This window comes from Amaranthus tricolor, chromosome 13, assembly GCF_026212465.1.
Source record: "Amaranthus tricolor cultivar Red isolate AtriRed21 chromosome 13, ASM2621246v1, whole genome shotgun sequence".
NCBI lineage: Eukaryota > Viridiplantae > Streptophyta > Magnoliopsida > Caryophyllales > Amaranthaceae > Amaranthus > Amaranthus tricolor.
The window spans coordinates 1368127-1388244 of NC_080059.1; the positions used below are offsets into that span (position 1 = coordinate 1368127).

Below are 20118 nucleotides of genomic sequence, written 5' to 3' on the forward strand. Positions count from 1 at the left end.
GTCGAAGGGTTCTCGTGTGAGGAGTCATGATAGAATACATGATATATTTTAGGGCCTTAATCATTTGATTAATCTTTTGTTTGAATAAGTCTCTTGACATAATATTAGAAGCCAACGTGATAGATTGATTACAAACTCACAAGTTTAAATCTCAACCACCCCTCATTTTATGTAGAATATTTAGCACCATTTATATAGAGGACATGTGTTGTATTCATATTCCTAGTTGAAACATGAGAAAACGTAATAAATTATATAACATATATTAGAGCTTTAATTAGGGTAAGCTTTTTAAATATATTACTTTTAACACAAAAAATGTGACAATGCAATAATAAGTGTATTGGAAAGAAAACAAATTCTAGAACTGTCTATGGTACTCCATGGTGAATCTTGATGAATCCATGAAAGGCCCACCCTTTTACGCCGACAATAAACAGTTAAAAAAACTACAAATGTTAAATAATAGAATAGAGATGGCTATGTTGCTCTATGGTTGGATGGTTTGATAACATAATCAATTAATTCTTTTTTATATAAAATAAATTCTAAAAGAAGAACAATTATGATTCAGTAGAAAGTGACACTTATCACTTACAAATCACGTTTAAGCCTTTTGTTAATTAGATGGCCCATAATTAGGCTGCAACTAATTTAGTACTTTTGTATACTAGTATTAGATTGCAAGATTAATGGTATTTATGGCACATTAAACTAAACATATTGTACAATGTTTCAATCACTTTATAAGAGATTCAAGATTATTTTTCTAACCTAAAAAAAATTACTCAAAATTAAATCTTATCTTAGTGTATTATTTTTTTCATCAGCGACCAGAGTTCGATCAATTTTCACAAATCACTCCTGTTTTCTTAGTCGCGATCAAAAAAACCTTACTAGTATGATATTAGTTCATTTATTTACTTAGCTTTATCAATTACGTCCCAAGCTAATCTTGATTCAAAAATAAGAAGAGAGAAAAAGAGATTAAGAGAGACAAATTTAGGGTTTTAATTACTGTGTATTTTCATTGCTTGAATGACTAATACATATATATAAGGATTACACTAAGTAAATAAGGAAAGAATACTAAACAGAATAATTACAAAATCAATCACATTATTTTCTCCTCTAATTACGTTATTTTGTTTCATAAATCTGACCGAAAATTCTTACCTTAACTTACCCCAAAACTGACATTAATAGACTGATCATAAAAAATTTTAGGAAAAAGTTGATCTAGAGGACCCCAAAAAATTGCTACACGATGAGGTCCTATATTAAAAGATCACATTATTTTGGTTGAGAAAACATCCCTTTCACTTCAAATTCTTAATGAGACAAAACATACACAGATATTATCTCCATTCTCCTTTTTCAAGTAGTGAACTTCATAGTCATATTATTATCAAGAATTTAAATTAAATAAAATTTACAATATTTAAGTTAGTTCTGAAAATTATAACATAAAAAACAAAAATATGTAAGAAAAAGTGTAATTTACAGTATAATTATGTGTTCTGAATTTGTAGTATTTTTTATTTAAATTTGTCTAAATAAATATATTTCATTTTGATTTCTTGATATGAATACCCGCTTTTATTTTATATATTCTCTCTTAACTTTATAATTTATAAATCCAACTTTTTAATGGTGAGTAATTAATATACCCTCCTCCATAATTAAGAACCTTAGAAAAGGGTCAAATCAAGCAGTATAAACATGGTATTGGTAGTACCCTTCCAATAATAATATTCATAAGAAAGCAACAAATTTGTCAACATAGGCTTAAATTGAATTTAACACAAGTCTCCATCACCCATCCAAGTTAAAGAAATGTCCCAATCATCTTGGGTTGTAGTTTAGACAATAAACAACATTGCAACTTGCTTTCTTATTCTTATATCTTCACATGCAATTATGCAAAACAACTATGAATTCTCTAATTATTATACTCTCTTCGAACCAATTTAGTTGTCCCATTTGCTTGGACACGGTTATTAAGGATGGTGTGAGATTTATTAAAAAGGGTAAATAGTGAAGAGTAAGTAGTGAAGGGTAAGTGGTGAAGGGTAATTGGGTAAATAAGGTATATAGGGGTATATTCGTATTTACGTGTGTGAACTAAGGATATTTAGGTAAAAAAGGATTGACAAAAATAGAAATGTGACAACTAAAATGACTTTGTCAAATAAGGAAATGAGACAACTAAAATGGTTTTAAGGGAATACTACTTAAAATTCATATTGAATTTCTTATATGTTCTATTAAATTTACTACGTTTATTAGAAAATATTATCTCATTATTTATTAAATATTAGTTAATTTACATTCAATAATATCTTTTTATCTCATTTACAAACTACTATATGAAAATGTTAAAAAGTTTCTCTTTACTATAATTTTATAAAGATAATGCAAATGATTTATTATATAGCAATATTTGTAGAAAAGAGAGGAATAAATTACTTGAGTAGTACTCTACAAACAGTCTAAGGAGCAAATACATTTGTGTACCAATTATGACTTACAACTAACAACTACATGATAACATAACAAATGGAAACTATCATGTACTTCTAATTCTAAGTTGCCAAACTTGAAAATGTATAACTCTGAGAAGTACAACTAAAGCAAACATCATCTACTTACCTCTAATAGAAGGTAGAAAATCTATAAAGCCAAACATCATCTCATCCAATCAATTTTCCATAATATAAAAATTAAAATTATATTTTAAATTAAAAATAAAGTAAATTCACTAGAATCGTTAAGATCAAAAATTAGACAAATTTAAAAGAACAAAGAGCAAATATTTAAGGTTAGATAATTTTCATAACGATAAAGATCATAATCAAATTGGATCATTTTTTAGAATACCAATGTATACCCATATGCACCATGATTTTATGACATCAATATGAACAATGGAGCATGGACCATAAAAAATTAAAAACATATGCAATTATGAACTTAATTTTCAAAATAAGTACTTTTTGCCCAGAGCACTACAGGTTCAGTTTTATGCAAACAAAAAGTTTGGTCAAAAATGTTAAGGTTTTTGTTCGCTGTTAGTAACGGCAAACAAAGATTTTGACCATTTTTTACCAAGCTTTTTTGTTCTCTGTTAGTAACAGGGAACAATTACTTGCTTATTCCAATTTAAATTGCTATTTTCTAGGCTAATTAATTGCTTGTTTCAATTTTAATTGCTATTTTCTTGGGCCATGTCAATTCTACAAGACGGCTTATTTGTAGGCTTTTAATTATTAAAAATAATCATAGCTTCTTAATAGTAGGAAAGTCAATTTTAGGCCCTTAATCCCATGCTTATCAGCTTTCCTAATTTTTAGGAAATAAAGTAGGAGGGTTAACTTTAGTTTTTTAATTAAAATAGTTATTAAAAAGCTACGTTTACCTGCCAATTATTTTTACTTATTATACTTTACTATACTTAGTATACTCAAACCTTTTATACCTTTTTACTCTAATTATCCAACAACTAACCCATATATTCTCATTCAAATTAACAATTAAACACTACAGATAAGCAATTAGATTATATAGGATATAAAATATAATTGGGTAACATTTAAATTTCTTCGTTTGTAGCAGGATTGCCTCTAAATTACAAACTGCATATTTCTCGATTTATTAAAAGTGGATACATTAAATCATTATTACAATAATAAAGCAAGTTCAATTTGGCATAATTTTCAAAAAAAAAAAAAACAAAATAAAATAAGAAGAACGAACACAAAAGTGAACTTATTGTCAGTAAAAATAAAAATTACAAATTAATAAATTATGTTTACATAACACAAATGCGTTATTTAACAGTAAAAAATATAAACTCCCAATTTGTAATAACCGATTGATCTCTTTCTAGAGATATTAATATCAATCGACATAGAAATTAGCACAAACCATAATCACGCCTAGCAAGCCTTCAAAGAACTCATACCTACAATATCGAGTTTACATTTTGCTAGCTATTTGAATTTGAAATAAGGGAAAAAATGAGCATAATATATATATATATATATATATATATATATATATATATATATATATATATATATATAATACACGAGCACCTATTGTTACATTCTGCCAACGTATTTGGACGATTGGCATCACAAAAATGACCGACTCTCCCTAACGAAGGAAACAACAAAAATGAGTGAAACAAGAAATACATTAGAACTTTCTAGTTTCAACCTATCCTAACCTTCTTTGCCCACATACCAGCTGCAATTTCTAACTCAGATGGATTTAGAAGTGCTCATATTTGGACCTCTACAAAGAAGAGAATATTGGACAAGTTTCGGGAATTTCCCATGTGCCATATAAACTGAAAACAAAATGATCAGAAATGACGGGGTTACTAGCAATTATATTTCGGACCTTTTGATGATAGAGGAAATGTCACCACCAATATGTACCTTCAATCTATACATTCTTTCACGAGTTCAGCTTCTACACATTCCTCAAATAATCATGGACTCTGTAGCCAACAAGAAGCACAAGCATCCCGATGAAAACATATAGTAAGCAATAGATCGGCACAAAGAAGAAATGACAACAAAGTTGTATAGCTAAAGATAAATAGTCAATTTTGTCAAGACTCTCAATGCATTCCAGGCCCTGTGTGGCTTGATGTCTTTCTAAGCCAGCATTGGGTGCATAGTGCACTAACCAAATAGAATAGTTCAACGCAAATCGCCTGAACTCTATAGCCCCTGAGCAACAAAGCTTGCCTTCGACAATTTACTGATCAATCAAAAAGTAACCAAGTCTTTGTTCCAGTCTGCGAAGTTGGCGATAAGTTTTTTAGATTGAATGAAGAGTCTAGGATAACAAAATATCAGTTCTACTGCACAGACTTGCAAATTTGCTAACCCTCCCTAATTTGCAAAGTAGTTAAAGCAAAGCACTATTTAACCTTTGAAACAATTAGGTGCCTTAGGTGAACATGAGTTTTCTAGTTTGTATAAATACAAACCCGATCCAGTTAGCATTAAGCTCTAAGTAATCATTGTCATAAGTGTATCCTAAAAAAATGACAGATTCCTTCATCCTAGAAGAGCAAGCCTTAGTTTTGTTAGCATAGCATCGCCAAATTCAAAGTCCATGAATTCACTACCCTTTCCTACTGTTCTCCCCTCCTTCCCCCCCCCCCCCCCCCCCCCCCCCTCTTTCATCTTGTTTAATGTTTATATCAAATCCATCGACGAAATTAAGCAAAGAACATTGGATTGACTAAAGTGGATTTCATTCCCCTTCCTTGTAAACCTATTATAATAGAAGGTGAATAAAAAAAGCATTGCAGCACCCGAACTCAAATCATAACGGATAACAAGGTTTATACCACTTCGGGAAAAACGTTTATGCCACTAATAGCATGCACATCTAATTTTAGAAATTTCGAATGTCCAAAAAAATAAGAAACATAGCCTGAATCATACAATACAAAATTATCTGAATGGAATAAAAAATTACCTCAAATAATTGCATAGAAGATGTTGACTTCTTGAATCCCAATACTGAGATAAAAATTGAACAAAATACCAGCAAACGTCTCACCCAGCAACCTTTATTACACCCATCTCATCTAATTTTGAGCTCTTGTGCTGCGAAAAATTCAGTCAAAAACCAATAGGCTCAATACATGAGCATTAGATAACGGGTTTCAGATTCAATAACAGTATCCAAAATTCCAAATTCAGAAAAGGATTCCAATTGACCAAGCACTAAATTAGCACCATAAATATTACCTTACTCTTTTTATGCCTATGAATGTCATTAACATCTTCATCACCATCATGCTTCCTCTTCTGCAATTGAGGTAAGAATAAGTAAGAAAATCAGAGTACAAACGGAAACTAACTTACACTCTTCAGTTTTCAGTCAAAGTTACAAGCTTTTACAGTAACTGTAAATATTTAATAAGATACTCCCTCCGCCCTATTATAGTTGTCATATTGTGGAAATGGAAAAAATCATTGCTGCCAATTCTTTGAGAAGAGAGAAACGAACACAGACCTTATCATGATGCTTCTTTGAATGTTCACCACCAGAATCCAGAAGCCCACTTTTATCCTTCTTCTTGTCCTTGTCCTTTTCCTTGTCTTTATGACGGTGTTTGTGCTTCTTATGGTCTTTGTCCTTCTCTTTGTCCCTGTCCTTATGCTTTTTGTGCTTTTTATCCTTGTCTTTTGAATCAGTTTTAGATTTTCCTGCAATTGTTGGGATCCCCTTCTCTGCCTAAGTGAACATGAGATGCAATGATAATTAGAAAAACCAAATGATAATTTGCAACCTTAAGAGCTGCATATAAGCACTGAGAAGTGGAAATCAGCAGCAATGCCAAATCCTCAATCCCAATACTATGAGGTCAATTACATTAACCAAAACAAATAGGCAAGAAAAATCATTGCCAACAACAATTATATGGTCCTATCTAATGCCGCTAATAACATCAATACTAATCTACAACTAACAAAATCAATTCCAATGACCATTATTCATTCCATCCATTATCATATGCTACTGCAAATCTTGTTTCTTCATGTCATTTTTAACTCCTATCCTCTAGGTCATCTTAAGAGAAACTCTTCCTCTTCTAAACTCCTCAAAGTTCCAACCTTCCATTCTTCTAGCTGATGCATTATTCGGTCTACTTTGAACATGACCAGACCAACATAGACTGTTTTCTCTCATTTTGCTCGCAATATCTGCAACGCCAAGACCATATCTTATGTTTTCATTTCAAACTCTATCCTTTAGGATAATGTCCACTCATCTTTTTAACATAGTATCTCAGTTGCCCCCGTCTTTTGACCCATATAGTAGCGTTGATCTATATCACGTATGTTGAAAGTGCTAAGATGCAGCCGTTCATAACCCTTAAAAAGCACACAACAATTTTGTTGTTACATTATACTATTATAGTCATCAAGATGAAAAGCAGAATAGAAAGAGATGTTTACAAGGTAAGCCAGCTACCATAGAAGCTTCTCCCAGAAGAAAAAAAGAAAAATCTTTCGAAAAATTCAGTTTTGATAGATTTTTCTCTAAAACGAGCAGAACAAAGGTTCAATGACATTTTCAAAGTCACATTTGCCACTGAAAATGATCTATCACAAGTTTCACTTGGAAAATAGGTCTAGCAATTGCTATTTTCCAAAAAAAAAGGAGTCCTAATTTATCTTAAACAAACGAAAACAATATGCAAGCTCTAAATTAAGATCAGATACATAAATATGGAAATGAAACCTATGACATGTAGTAAAAAAGTTCCCCAAAATATTAACCAGAGTTGCATTTATCCATTCCTCTAGCATTCTTTTTCTAGGTATATAGAGAGGGTGTGACAGAAAAAAGTACTCACAGAAGGTAACTCAACAGGGGTTGCTTCCCGTAGATGAAAGGCTTCTCTTAGAGAATCTAAATCAAAAGGTCGTATACGTGTATTTCCATCTACTGTATAAGATGAATTTTGTATTAATTGATCCAACTGCATTCCTTCTCCCTTCCTAATTTCTGTGTCCCCAACTACATTGTGAAGGTAGTGTGTGTCTGCAATTGACACAGGAAGAGACTTCTTGCAAAATAATTCGTAAAGTGCTAACAGTTTATAATGAGTAATCAGATCAACAGCACCTGTAAGCTCTCTTGGACCTGGACCTAAAAATTAAACAAATAAAACATAAGGCAAAAAAAATATAATCACCATGTAAATTAAACATTGGATTGGGTTATAGTATTAACTTTTTTTTTTTGGAAGGGGAGGGGGGGGAGGGAGAAAGTGGGATGAATAAGCATGTGAAAAACCCCAAAATATAGAGTTTACCTCTTCCAAACTTCCTTCCTTCTGAGTCCATTAGTCAACATCTCAGGGGGTGGTGGACCATCCCCTTCAAATGGTACACACAAAAAACCATACCACAATATCAAAAAAAAATCCAATTTAGGGAATTACAAACGCCAATGATAAAAAGTGGAAAGCCAACCTTAGCAAACACTCAATCTAAGGTAGGACACCCTATTCTAAAACTTCATACATCCTATCAAGTGTAGTAAGGAAAATTTTGTAGCATTATTAAGAACTTCACATGTTAATAGAATAACTCTTTAAAATACAACCTGCATCACAATTCTATGGTCCAAGCATAAAAACTTCATGCTCTCATAAAGCCCTTGGTCCTAATAACATAAGTTTCAATTTTTTTTCTTCACACCTTTCATAAATTAATTTTCTCTAGCTCTCTTAATTTTTGCTCCTTATCTGATGGTGGAAAACAAGCATGTGAAAATTAATTAAACAGAACACAGGTCATAGAATACTAAATTCAGTAGGACCATGTACTAATCGTTTACAATATAAGACGATTAAACATTCAATTCACGACCTGGTCCGAAAATTAGTTGAACAGACCATCAATAAAAGACTCTTTAGTGCATTATCTAGTCTCACAAAAGATTTTCTCAACCAACTTAATATTTTGATTCAACAGTAAACCTGTGAGTCAGAAGTGCATTATCTTTGTCTTAAACAAGTAATGTCTCAGCCAACTCCATGATTCAATTCAATTAGGAAAGAAAGGACAAATAGCCCAATCCAAGATAACTATGAATACAACATCTAAACCTTAATATTTCACACCTAGAGGATGAATTAGACTACAGTGACCACGAAGTCACCCTTATGAGTCGCTCAAATGAATCGTTCTTCTCCAAACACCCCTATTAAGTTTGCAGTGTCAATGATCTTTCACACCCACTAATTCATGTCCTCTTTTCCCTTCCATCCAAGTCATCTTTTGTCTACCCATCACGTTTTAAAATTTCTTTGTAAACAAGTATCTCTTCGAGTTGTCATGTATTTGTCCAAAATACCACATTATAATTTCTATAATTTAGTGCTCAATAATTTATCATGATTCTATGAGTACTGTCAATACCACACATTCTTTGCTACGTTCATCTCCCAATCTTGAGCTTTCTTGAGCTTAAAAGTTAAACATCCCAAGACTCCCACCCATATACCAAATAACAAAGTTGAACCATCACAAGTCTTATGAAATTTTCTCTTCAAATTCAGACATATATTGGGGTCACAAATTACTCAAATCCATTTGAGTCATCCAAATTTGATCATGCATTTACATAGTAAATACTTCCATTCTTATAAATGATAAACCCCATAAGTATCCACTGAAAAATTTTCATTTTCTCTAGATTCAGATCAAATAAACAAAACATTCCTTGTATAATTTACGTTATAGACACTCTTAATGTTTATTGACACATTCCTACATATTCTTCATCAAAGTCCATAGGTGCCTAGTCATGAATCGTCTTGGCATTCAAAAAAACCCATAACTATTTTTCTTTACAAGATATTTCTACAATGGTTGTCTCTATAATGGATGGGAGATTCGTTAACCCACTTTCAAAGTTCAAAATATTCACAATCGCCCTTTTCCATACCTATAACTCTTAAATACTTGATATAATATAGCATGTATTCAAAGACATTTGCATTTTACTCTTGGAATGTTAAATAAAAAAATTTCTATCAAAAACAATGATGCAGAAATAATTTTTCCTACATGCTACATCTCCTCTGTTCTCCTATTTCTGTCTTCATTTTTACTGCCACAATTATCCACCTCGTTCATAATTTGAGGATAAAAAACATTTTGAACGAACAAAATGTAGTTTTTGTATCCAGTTGCACCAATTTCAAAATGACCGTCTACATATCTTCTGATCAAGGTCAAACCAAACGTACATCCAACCAAAGCGGTGTGTGTAAGCAAGTTTCACATTGCTTGGAATGATAGAGATTATCCCAAGGTAGGAATTACATGGATAAAAATCGCACTAGGATTTTCAATTCAAACGATGAAAATGATCACCCAAAATGCACATTAAATGATTAAATTAAATCAAAAACCCAGATAATAAAATCCTCCCCATTAGGTTAAACCCTTAAAAGTTAAAACAACAATTATAACTCAAAAATCACCTTACCAAGATAATATCATTGAAATCCTAGCAATTTCATATGCTTCTACCTTGCAATTTATCGAGATATTTGTGATCTATACTAAAAAATAAAATTTAAACAATCTATTTAAATTTAAATTTAAGGCGCCTAATTTTACAAAAAAAAAAAAAAATTAAACACTTAGAAAAGGGGAAGAAAAAGACCCGAGCTTCAACCACTACAGCAACGGATTTCACCATATAAACATCAGCAATTCAATCAAAAGCTAAAAATAGCAAACCACAATTCGAAGGATAAAAAAACTAAAACCTAAAACAACAATTTTAACCCAAAAAACTACGTTAGCTAGATTACACGTACGCAAAACTCCTAACAAATTCCATATACCCAGCAACTAAATATCAAGAAGTTCATGATCTCAAATAAATAATTAAAGCACAAAAATAGTCAACCCAATTTCAAATATAAGGCGCCGAATTTGTACCAAAATAAACTTTTAAAAAAGGGAGAAAAAGAAGTACCTGATTTCTGTTAATCTGTTATTCCGAGGATTGATTTTATTCAGAAATTGGATAATATTAGCTTGAAATTTGAGCTTGAAGGCAGTCTAGAACTCTAGAGAGATGGGAATCGAGTTTTGTGAAGAACGAGTATATGAAGTAGAATGTGTTAGCGTTGTTCCTCTTTGAATGAAAGCAAACAAAAGAAATATACAAAGAGATGCAAAGAGATATACTCCAATAAACAATGGGCAAAGAAAATTTCAAATCCCATAATTATAGATAAAATCTTACTTTTTTAAATAGAGTTAAATATAAAATCTTATTTAGTATCAATTCAGTAGTTTGAATTGATTTTTTTTAATATAAAGAAGTTTTAAAAAATTTATATTGAATATTGTTAAAGTATATTAAATAAAGTCGAAGAATCTTTACACTAAAAAATGATAGATCATCAAAATTCATGTTGAATATTATTAAAACATATTTGAATGTGTTAAATATAGCAACAATGTTATATATATATATATATATATATATATATATATATATATATATATATATATATATATATATATATATATATATATAACAGTATTATATGTAAATTTTTTGCGGCAAATGTATATTTGGATATTTCATTAATAATTCACCCTATTACTTATACATGAAAAATGAATTTGTCTTTTGATTATTTATATATAATCTCATCTATAGGGTTGCCCGCTAAAAATGGACATCAATAATCTTAATAAGTTAGATTTTCATGAATAATCTATAAAAACCAATTTATTTTTCTCGGAGAAGTAATCTATTGAATTATTGATGTCGAATTTTCCTTATTTTTATTATGAACATTTTGAATGCAACTCTTAAAAAATAGAGGAACTATTCATATAAACAGATATGAGCTGTCGTCTTTCTTTCCTCTTCAAATCCCGACTATAGTTTTCTATGAGTAGGATACATTGGTTATAATGATGTTTGATGTGTGAACTATAATCAGTGTTATACAAGTTGGTTTAGTTGGTTTGAATAAGATTTGTAATGTAGATTTCATGAAATTTACAATGTTTCAAAAGTGATGAAATGTTGATAAAAATACTTTTTTTTTTCATAATTTTTTACTACTATTTTTTTCAAAGGATTATGCTTTAAAATTTTTTTGTAAAAACAATAAAATAATTGAAGTAAAACCAACATAACCATTAAACTAATATATATAAAAATTATTTTACCTGAATTATACTAATTTTTCATTAACATTCGAATATTTGATAACCGAGCGGGTGTATTATCAATTTGTCATTGTCTATATTATAATTTCACAAAAGTCTATAATAAATTTAGATTACAAATGTACCAAACTACCCCTATTGCTAACAAAGCTAGAAAGGGTAGAAAGTAAACATCAAAAAGGTATCAACTACCAAAGAAGAATATCCTTTTTTTTAATTAATTTAATCATCCAAAATTTAACTACCTACTTCTACAATATAAACACCTAAAATTATCGTTTCTTGTGAAATCACAATTATTTTTAGACTTCAATGGCTTTCTTTCCAATTGCGATTCTCTCTAATATCCTAATAATTTCCTTACTTGCTTCAAGTGTTAGCTTTAATGGCGTTGATGGGGGACTATTAAGTAGAAAGTACAGAGAATTCGATTACTTTGTCTTAGCTCTTCAATGGCCTGGAACTTACTGTCGTAACACTCACAAGTGTTGCCAAAAGAATGGTTGTTGTAGAAGGTAATTCATTCGATTCTTTCCGATTTTATGATTTTTTTTTTTGTTTTTGTTTACTGGTTTTACTTGTTGATTGAATTGGAATCTTTTATGCATCTGCTTTTTATTACTGGATCATTTTGATTTAAGTATCCGAGATTAGTGAACAATGGTAAAATTTTGTTTTTGATTATAAAAAGGTGTGTATGTTCATCTTAATTGTTTTTCTGTGAGAATTTGTGAAGTTATTGGAAGTAAATTAAACTAGGGCATTCCTTGAAATGTTTCTATTAAGCGAATAGAATTGAATTGATGGCATTTGTTTTTGTTTATTTGGGATTTATTAGCAAAGTAAGCGCTTTTATTTAGTTTCTTTGATCGTATTTAAAACAGGATATTTGGGCAAGATATTGTAGGCCACCATGAGTATTAGGAAGTAAAAACTGGATAGAGAATATCATTTAAAGCTTCTCACTTTAGGATCTGCTTTCCCCAACTTATTTTAAGTTGGATTCATTTATGTATAAATTTAATTCAATTGTGTTCGAGTTAATCAAAAGCTTAAACTTTTGGGTGCTTTGATTTGTTGACATGGTATAATAAACCTAACCTAACCGAAGGTTACAAATTTGAATCTCATTTACATCCACCATTCATTTCAAGTGGAATTTTTAATGTTAGGCATAAAGAGGCTCTGTGTTGCAGCCTGCATCCACATTTCTAGGCTTCTATCGCAAGGTATCTCGTGTGAGGAGGCATGATATAGTATATAAAATATCCTAGGCCACAATCAATAGCATAAGCTTTTGGTTGAGTTGGTTACTTAACAATAAGTTTGGTTTAGTTCTAATAAATGTTGAAACATGAAAACATGCCCTTAATATGACTAGTTGATTTTCTATGAAATTTTGAATTAGTTTAATAGATGGTTAATGTGAGAGTATGATTGTGTATGGGAGATTTCAGAATTGTGAATTTGAGATTAATGTTTTCTTCCCGTACGTCCCTTTTCAATAGAGCCCATAGTTCATAGTTCTTTTATTTGGATTATAATGGATTATATTGAACGACTCATTAAATCATGTGCACTTCATACTTATGTGAAGTTGAGTATGATGCTTGCTACTAAGGGTCAATCGAAATCATCTTCTTTATCATTAACAAGGGTAAGATTGCATACATATGCCCCCTAAACCCATGAAAGTCATGTAATTACATTGGGTAATGAAATCTTTCTTTCCTATCTGTGTGAAGTTTACTTACAAAAACTCATGATCTGTTTTTGTCTTCCTTTTTTTTCAGCAATGGTCCTCCTAAGCACTTCACTATCCGTAAGTACACTACATTTATTATAACAGCAAGGGTTTATATAGAAGTATATATCTACTTTTGTGGCTAAATGTGAAATATGTTTGAATCATTGCCAACCCTGTAGATGGCCTTTGGCCTGACTACAATGATGGAAGCTGGCCGTCATGTTGCACTAAGTCGAATTTTGACATGAACGAGGTAAATTGTTCGCAAATATGTCAATCAAATCCTAGTGCTTTTGATGAGCTTCTTATTTCTTGTGTTTATCAGAGTTTTCTCATCATTTGATGGTAGACTTGACCTAGCAATCTTTTTTTTCTCTTCGAGTTTTCTGTCATCATATGCTGTCTTTCTTCCTTTTCTTAACTTTTCACTTGAAGTTTGTGCAGGGAATTGCTGAACTAGTAAAGAATTGTGGTACAGAGTTATTCTTATTTACTCGTGAATATGTGCACAGTTATTCTAAGTGAAAAAGGACCAGGAAAGTTTAAAAAGTATAAATTGCAATTTGACCCATGCTTACTCCTTAGAGCCGTAGAGTAAAAATGCGGTAATTGTCGTGATCGTGGTAACGGAATGCTGATGCGGTAACGAGAGTGATGCGGTTGTCATATCGGCTAAATATCGGTTGAAACCATAAGATATCACTTGGTGCGCCCCAAAATACCGTTTTTTACACCTTTACAACGCGGGAAAAACTAGTTCGTTTGTTTTGAAAACCTTTACAACGCCACTGATGCGATGCGATGCAGCCTTGTTTTTACTCTATACTTAGAGCAAACCGATTGCTCGTCTGAGCAAGTTAAAATAAGCTTTTAGTGCTCAACATGAATCATTCCGTAAAAAGCTTGTCACAGTCTAACATTGTGTGATTGTAATAATCTTCCGTTGCGTGGTTTATGCCTTGTGCGATATATGTAAAACAAAAAATAATTGTGATGTTTTATGACTTTGCTGTTTCTTCTGGTTTCTAGATTTCAACATTGCGGAATGCACTAGATGAGTATTGGCCATCCCTAAGTTGTGGATCACCTTCAACATGTCATGGACACAAAGGATCTTTTTGGGCACACGAGGTAGGTTGCCACATACCAAGCATAAACCTTTCTGATATCTTTTTACCTAATAATGTTTCTGATTGTGCTTTTTTTTTTTTTTTTTTTTTTTTTTTTTTGGGGTGCCTGATTGCAACTGTCTACAATTTCAGTGGGGTAAGTATCTTTGGCTTTCCTCTATTTTTAAGCTCTTATCATTCAAGAAAAACCTAAATTTTTAATTACATTTTTTTCATTCGAACACTACATCTTGCAGTTAGGTATACTTGTTACTGACCCATTTTTATTGTGAATTTAATAAATATGCTATTACCAATCACTCGCCTTTAAATATCGGCTTTGTAAACAATTTTCTCACCAACCATGGTGCATTGGTGCTGATATATATTATCAGTTTTAATGAATATATCTCTGTGTACATGTGTTAAAAGTAAAGGGAGCTGAAGATTTAGTAAGCTATTTGATTTCATTTACAATAGTTTTCCAAAGCATGGTTTCGTCTCAAACGGATCCTGTTTTTATGCTGGATCCTAATAGAGACTAACGCCTGGGCATTTAGTAAACCGAATAAACTGAATGAATAAAGTTTTCAGCTTGTTTTGTTGGTTTATGAATCCCCTTGCTATCTACTATTCTTATCATTTTTCCTCAACTTTGTGATGCAACACATCACGCAGAAAAGCATGGGACTTGTGCTTCTCCAGTGATACGAGATGAGTATCAATTTTTCCTGACAACACTCAACGTCTACTTCAAATATAATGTCACAGTGAGTGTTTTGGAGGATATATTTACAGATCGTGAAATTTTCTAATTTACTCTTTCATGCAATTGGTTTTTTCACTTCTGGAATTTGATGTAAATTTGTAGGAAGTTCTGAATGAAGCTGGATATGTTCCATCAAACTCTGAAAAGTATCCTCTTGGCGGCATAAAAACTGCTATTGAGAATGCTTTTCATCAATCACCTATGATTATTTGTTCGGGTGATGCTATTGAAGAAGTTCATTTCTGTTTCTACAAAACTTTTGAGGTCAGATCAGATCTTATTAATATTTTCCTGCTCTTACCCTTTTCCAGTTTTACAATATCGAAGTGCGTCATCATGTCAAAGTTGTGTTCATGCATCTCGTCCAAATATAGAATCTATATCCTGAACAATAGAACACTTGGAACATAATGTTTGTTATTTATATTGGGTGTAGTTTGTATTGGATGAACTGTCTCATTTAATCCTTCCGTGCAGATCTAACCTCAAATTTTGATTATATACAGCCTCGAGAATGTGCTAATTATGGCAGCATCAAAGAACAGGTGGATTTGTCAAAACCCTCCTGTCCAAATTATGTTAGCTTGCCAGTTTACAATTCCTTAGGTAAGTTCTTCATCGACATTGGTGTATATAACGAATCTCATTTTATATTAGTATGCAATGAATATATCGTTATGTGCTTTTCATTGAAATTACTTCACGGACATGGTCAACTATTACTGAATGACATAAGATGTCAATTTTAGTGCTTTGCAATTTTATGACGTCACTGCTTCCTCAATGCCAAAACCTCAATTCCGACAATATGAGGTTCAAACGATATGATGTCACAACTTCCACATGGTTAAAGTTTTTGATTAGAAAGACTTGTCGTATTGTCAAATGTGTAACTCGAGTGAACTAAGTTGACTCTCCATGTCACGTCTGCATTCTATTTTAATTGGTTTATCAATTTTCGGCTTTAACTGAAGAGCTTGTTATGCCACAACATGCAGGTCTAAAAAATGTTGAAGCTTTCAAGCCGATTACGATTTGATATCAGAAGCTTAGGCAGATGCCCTGGGTTGCCGCTGAATTGCTGGGACTAACCCCTCCGCGCCTAGAATCTGAAGTATTCAGCTAAATCCTGTGAACCGTAAAAATAAAATCATTGATCATATGATCGTATTGTTCTATCAGAAGTTCATTCGCAGAACGAGATATTTATGATTAAAGCCGTTGGCAGCCCTGCTAGACTGTTTGCATATGCAGTGACTCATTGTTGATAACGAATCCTACTTCTTTATCTGCTCATATTTGTTGTAATTTGAGAAAGATAGCACAATTGATGCAGAAAATAAACAGATAGTCTGATACTCTTCAGATTAATAACCTAAGCAGCAGATCCACAATTGATGGAACACCATTAGAGTTCTGTTTTTGTATTCTACAGTGATTTCCTTTTAACACTATTCATACTATCATATACTCTCTCCTTCCACTCATTTTACTATTTTCTTATTCAAAATCTGTCACATTCAATGAAAATGTAACAAAATTTGTGCAATTTACTCACTCCGTTGATCTCAATTTATATCAATTTCTATTTTGAATTATCAAACGGATTAAGCAAAAGATATTCACCAACTACTTAATAATATTATAATGAAATTTACTTGCTCCTATCTGAAATACTAGCACTCGATTGTAAGCTATTGTGTGGAAACGTCACTATCAGTAGCAAGTATAATAGAACGGAGGAAGTATATAGCGGCACCGCATGCATGTGGTTCTAAGAAGTTGTTTGGTAAATGACTTTTTTATTAACTTTTTGTTTTACTTTTGCCTTATTAATTGGTAAAAAAAACATATTTGGATAGCTTAACAAAACAAATTGCTGCAGCCAGGATTTGAACCTGGATTTTTTAATCGACCAATTACAATTAGCTCCAGTATGCTACTGCAGCTTCTCGTGAAGTGTTTCCTAAATGCTTAACATAACTTGTTGCTTTTCCATCTTCTTCCTATTTTCGCGATCAACGGCGCCTTTCAAAACCCCGACAATCGGCCGAGCTACTGTCGATAATTCATTTGGTACTTTCAATTATTCGTTCTTGTTTTTTTTGATTGCAAATTCTATAATTTTGCTTATTTTCTTGTGGGTGTTTGCCTGAAATATTGTGGTAATTGATTCAAAAAAAAATAAAATATGGTAATTGTTTTCAAGTTAGGGTTTAATGCTTTTTCTGTATTTGTTCATTACGGGTTTATTAATTGATGTAAACTTTATGATTATATTGGTTGGTTGTAAAAATTTAGGGTGAATTTATGTTAATATGAGATTATTTAGGGTTTATGGATTAGTGTAGATTAATCGGTGGAAAATTATCAAAGCTTGAGATGATTTCATTGGTTCTTCTTGATAATTGCCTTGTGTTCATATTTTTTATTTAGGGCTAGAGAATCACTATTCACTACAGTCGAGGAGAGAGGGAATTACCTTCTAGTTCACAAATGTAAAAGGAAAAACCCTATATTCAGAATGGGAATAGAAATTACTGCAGTTTGATTGCTGATTTATCCGTTTCAAGAATACTGTCGTAAGATCCTATCAAAGGATTGGTGCATATGAATTGCATAATGTTGAATTGCATAGTGTTGACTTGTTTCCGAAACTGAGCTACTGGATTTGAGTCTTAACTCTTAAGTTATGATATGTCTTGGTTGAAGTTTAAAAACCCTTCATTTGGATTGTTGTTTAGAGATCAATGAAAAAAGGGTGTTTCATTTGTAGAAAGTGATTGCCTGTTTTTGAACTGTTGATGAGGATGTTACCACATTACTGATGTAAGTTTAGAGAACCAAGTCTTGTTTGATTCGGAATATATTAATCTTACACATTATAGGTTTTTCACTGAATACTGATCATTGCAAAAATGTCGTCATCATCATCTTACTCAGTGTATCCTGCTCATAGAATCTATGATCAGGGTATGAGGAGGGAAGGAATGCGGCAACTCATACCCGTAAAAGAGAGTGCGCCAAAGAGTCCCGCATGGAAAAAAAATGTATTGTTCAAATTTGTGTTCATTTTTATGGGGGTATAATTCATAAAGGGAGTTGGGTTATCTGGCTGTTCTCGAACTTGGGCTTATTTGGAAGTTGATATTGTAGGTTTGAGTCCAAAGGGGTTACAAATATAGCTAATACAAGAGGTTTGAGTATTTAAACATCTAGAAGCTTAGATGATCAATTGGTGGAGATATGACATAGATGAGTGTTGACATAAATTCGAAGGGCTGCCCTTCATTGTCGGAGCGGAGTTTGGTATAGTGTCATAAGATTAGAGTTGATGGGTGGCCGTAAATTAGTGGTTATGGTTATGGCCTATAAAGGTCAATAACTTATGTCCTGCTGATTCTGTCGACGAACTTTCATCATACGTGACAAGATTGTAAATTTACTGCTCGCGCAGAAGTCAGAAGCTTTCTTTTTTCTGGACTGATAGCAAGGCTCGCTTTTCCTTTGTTCCTATGAAGATGTACATTCCTTAACTTGTAACATTCTTTATTTATTTTTTACGTTCATTTAAAAACTGATTATTTGGTTGTGTTTCAGCCAGAAGGCCAATGCTGGACCGCTTACTAATTTTGAAGTGCTCTACTTACTACGATCTAGAGGGGCTTCAAGGGACCCTACTCGAGCTATGTCTTTGATAACGCCATCTGAATTCAAGGTAACTCTTCTGATAGCCATGTCCTTTTCTTTAAAGCTGTTACCGTATTTTTGTTTGTGCAACATGGAAAAGGTTTACCCTAAGATTCCTGTTTTACAATTTCTCGTTCAGGTTTACGATTATTTGGTTGAGAGTGCTGCTTGTAATCAGACTAGAGAACGTGTCAAAAACTTTCTAGAGAAATCAAAAGAATATCAACTAGCAAAAGCTGAGGTGATAAACATCATCAACATCCGGCCAACTTCTGCTGTTGAACTGGTTCCGGTATTCATCTTTTAAATGCTCGTTTTTTAATATCATCCTTTATCAAACTGAAGGCTCGTGTGGGTTTATCTTGGTGTAGGCCTCATCTTAACAAGACAAATTGTTATCGATTATCTTAGCTTTCAATTTTCTCGATGTTTTCTTTATCGGATCTGGTGTCAGATATCTTCTGTCCTCGACAGTGTTTTCTTTCATGGGACTTATTCTCACCTTCCCATTGTCGTTGAAGGCTAGCATAGGCAACCATTTGATGGCTAAAAGCAACCTTTTACAGGTTTCTATGTAGGACCGTAGGTTCAGTGTGTTTACTTAAGGTTTTCCCTTGTAACTATGCAGATCATAGAAGAGCTGGATGAGCGCAAACTGGAAGAGGACTTGGACAAGATGGTGGATATAGTAGTTCAAGTATTTCCACCCCATCCAAATGAGCAAAACGTGGATGAGGAAGCTCCCGAGGGTGGTTCTCCAGAAATGCCTGTCGATGCCAATGCAAAAGAACAAAAAGCTGGCTGATTTTCCCTGATGCCCTGTGCAGATTATTTTGAGGAGTTAGCTTTACGTTTTTCTGAGTTGAAATTAGCTCAAAATAGTGAATGTACGAATTGAAATTAGCTCAAAATATCGTTGAATTTGAGCAAATTCGGTGTGTCTTGTTTTGTTATGTTTCATATTTGTAGCAAATGACTCTGAATATATAAATTTTGATAAAAACCAACTAAAATTTGCTTATATATAACTAACCATAAATTATATCA

At 32.2% G+C, this 20118-nt stretch overlaps 3 protein-coding genes across 6 annotated transcripts; 2 read left to right on the forward strand and 1 right to left on the reverse strand.

The window, feature by feature from the left end:
- Positions 1-3196: 3196 nt before the first annotated feature.
- On the reverse strand, positions 3197-10759 carry LOC130798477 (mediator of RNA polymerase II transcription subunit 19a-like). Of its 2 annotated transcripts, none has more exons than XM_057661477.1 (8): positions 10540-10759; positions 7856-7919; positions 7394-7689; positions 6046-6267; positions 5778-5837; positions 5503-5633; positions 4446-4507; positions 3197-4354 (listed from the first exon to the last, which is right to left on the reverse strand). In XM_057661477.1, the coding sequence occupies exons 2-6, from the start codon at positions 7884-7886 to the stop codon at positions 5583-5585; spliced, it is 660 nt and encodes a 219-aa protein (XP_057517460.1). In that variant the 5' UTR covers positions 7887-7919; positions 10540-10759; the 3' UTR covers positions 3197-4354; positions 4446-4507; positions 5503-5582. The 2 variants fall into 2 exon arrangements, with proteins under 2 accessions (XP_057517460.1, XP_057517461.1); XM_057661478.1 differs by having other exon boundaries at positions 4446-4810.
- Positions 10760-12068: 1309 nt separating this feature from the next.
- LOC130798217 (ribonuclease 2-like) lies at positions 12069-14834 on the forward strand. The gene is made up of 6 exons (XM_057661107.1): positions 12069-12271; positions 13550-13578; positions 13829-13848; positions 13948-14007; positions 14533-14634; positions 14766-14834. The coding sequence occupies exons 1-6, from the start codon at positions 12069-12071 to the stop codon at positions 14832-14834; spliced, it is 483 nt and encodes a 160-aa protein (XP_057517090.1).
- A 39-nt stretch (positions 14835-14873) lies between these two features.
- On the forward strand, positions 14874-20092 carry LOC130798479 (DNA-directed RNA polymerase III subunit rpc9-like). Of its 3 annotated transcripts, XM_057661487.1 has the most exons (8): positions 14874-15382; positions 15484-15645; positions 15888-15987; positions 16380-17457; positions 18839-18904; positions 18982-19099; positions 19211-19363; positions 19700-20092. In XM_057661487.1, the coding sequence occupies exons 5-8, from the start codon at positions 18897-18899 to the stop codon at positions 19874-19876; spliced, it is 456 nt and encodes a 151-aa protein (XP_057517470.1). In that variant the 5' UTR covers positions 14874-15382; positions 15484-15645; positions 15888-15987; positions 16380-17457; positions 18839-18896; the 3' UTR covers positions 19877-20092. The 3 variants fall into 3 exon arrangements, 2 of the variants coding, with proteins under 2 accessions (XP_057517470.1, XP_057517471.1); XR_009039058.1 differs by lacking the exons at positions 18839-18904; positions 18982-19099; positions 19211-19363; positions 19700-20092 and adding an exon at positions 18270-18284; XM_057661488.1 differs by lacking the exons at positions 14874-15382; positions 15484-15645; positions 15888-15987 and having other exon boundaries at positions 17253-17457; positions 17818-18904.
- The last annotated feature ends 26 nt before the right edge of the window (positions 20093-20118 follow it).

Excerpts from the sequence above, each read along its gene's own strand:
- LOC130798477 (XM_057661477.1), bottom strand. The coding sequence starts at position 7,886 with ATGGACTCAGAAGGAAGGAAGTTTGGAAGAG. Across the intron at positions 7,690-7,855 it reads AGGAAGGAAGTTTGGAAGAG|GTCCAGGTCCAAGAGAGCTT; the intron begins GTAAACTCTATA and ends TTTAATTTTTAG. Across the intron at positions 6,268-7,393 it reads CCCCTGTTGAGTTACCTTCT|GCAGAGAAGGGGATCCCAAC; the intron begins GTGAGTACTTTT and ends ATGTTCACTTAG.
- LOC130798217 (XM_057661107.1), top strand. The coding sequence starts at position 12,069 with ATGGCTTTCTTTCCAATTGCGATTCTCTCTAATATCCTAATAATTTCC. Across the intron at positions 12,272-13,549 it reads AAGAATGGTTGTTGTAGAAG|CAATGGTCCTCCTAAGCACT; the intron begins GTAATTCATTCG and ends CTTTTTTTTCAG. Across the intron at positions 14,635-14,765 it reads GATCTTTTTGGGCACACGAG|TGGGGTAAGTATCTTTGGCT; the intron begins GTAGGTTGCCAC and ends CTACAATTTCAG.
- LOC130798479 (XM_057661487.1), top strand. Across the intron at positions 19,100-19,210 it reads TAACGCCATCTGAATTCAAG|GTTTACGATTATTTGGTTGA; the intron begins GTAACTCTTCTG and ends TTTCTCGTTCAG. Across the intron at positions 19,364-19,699 it reads CTGCTGTTGAACTGGTTCCG|ATCATAGAAGAGCTGGATGA; the intron begins GTATTCATCTTT and ends GTAACTATGCAG.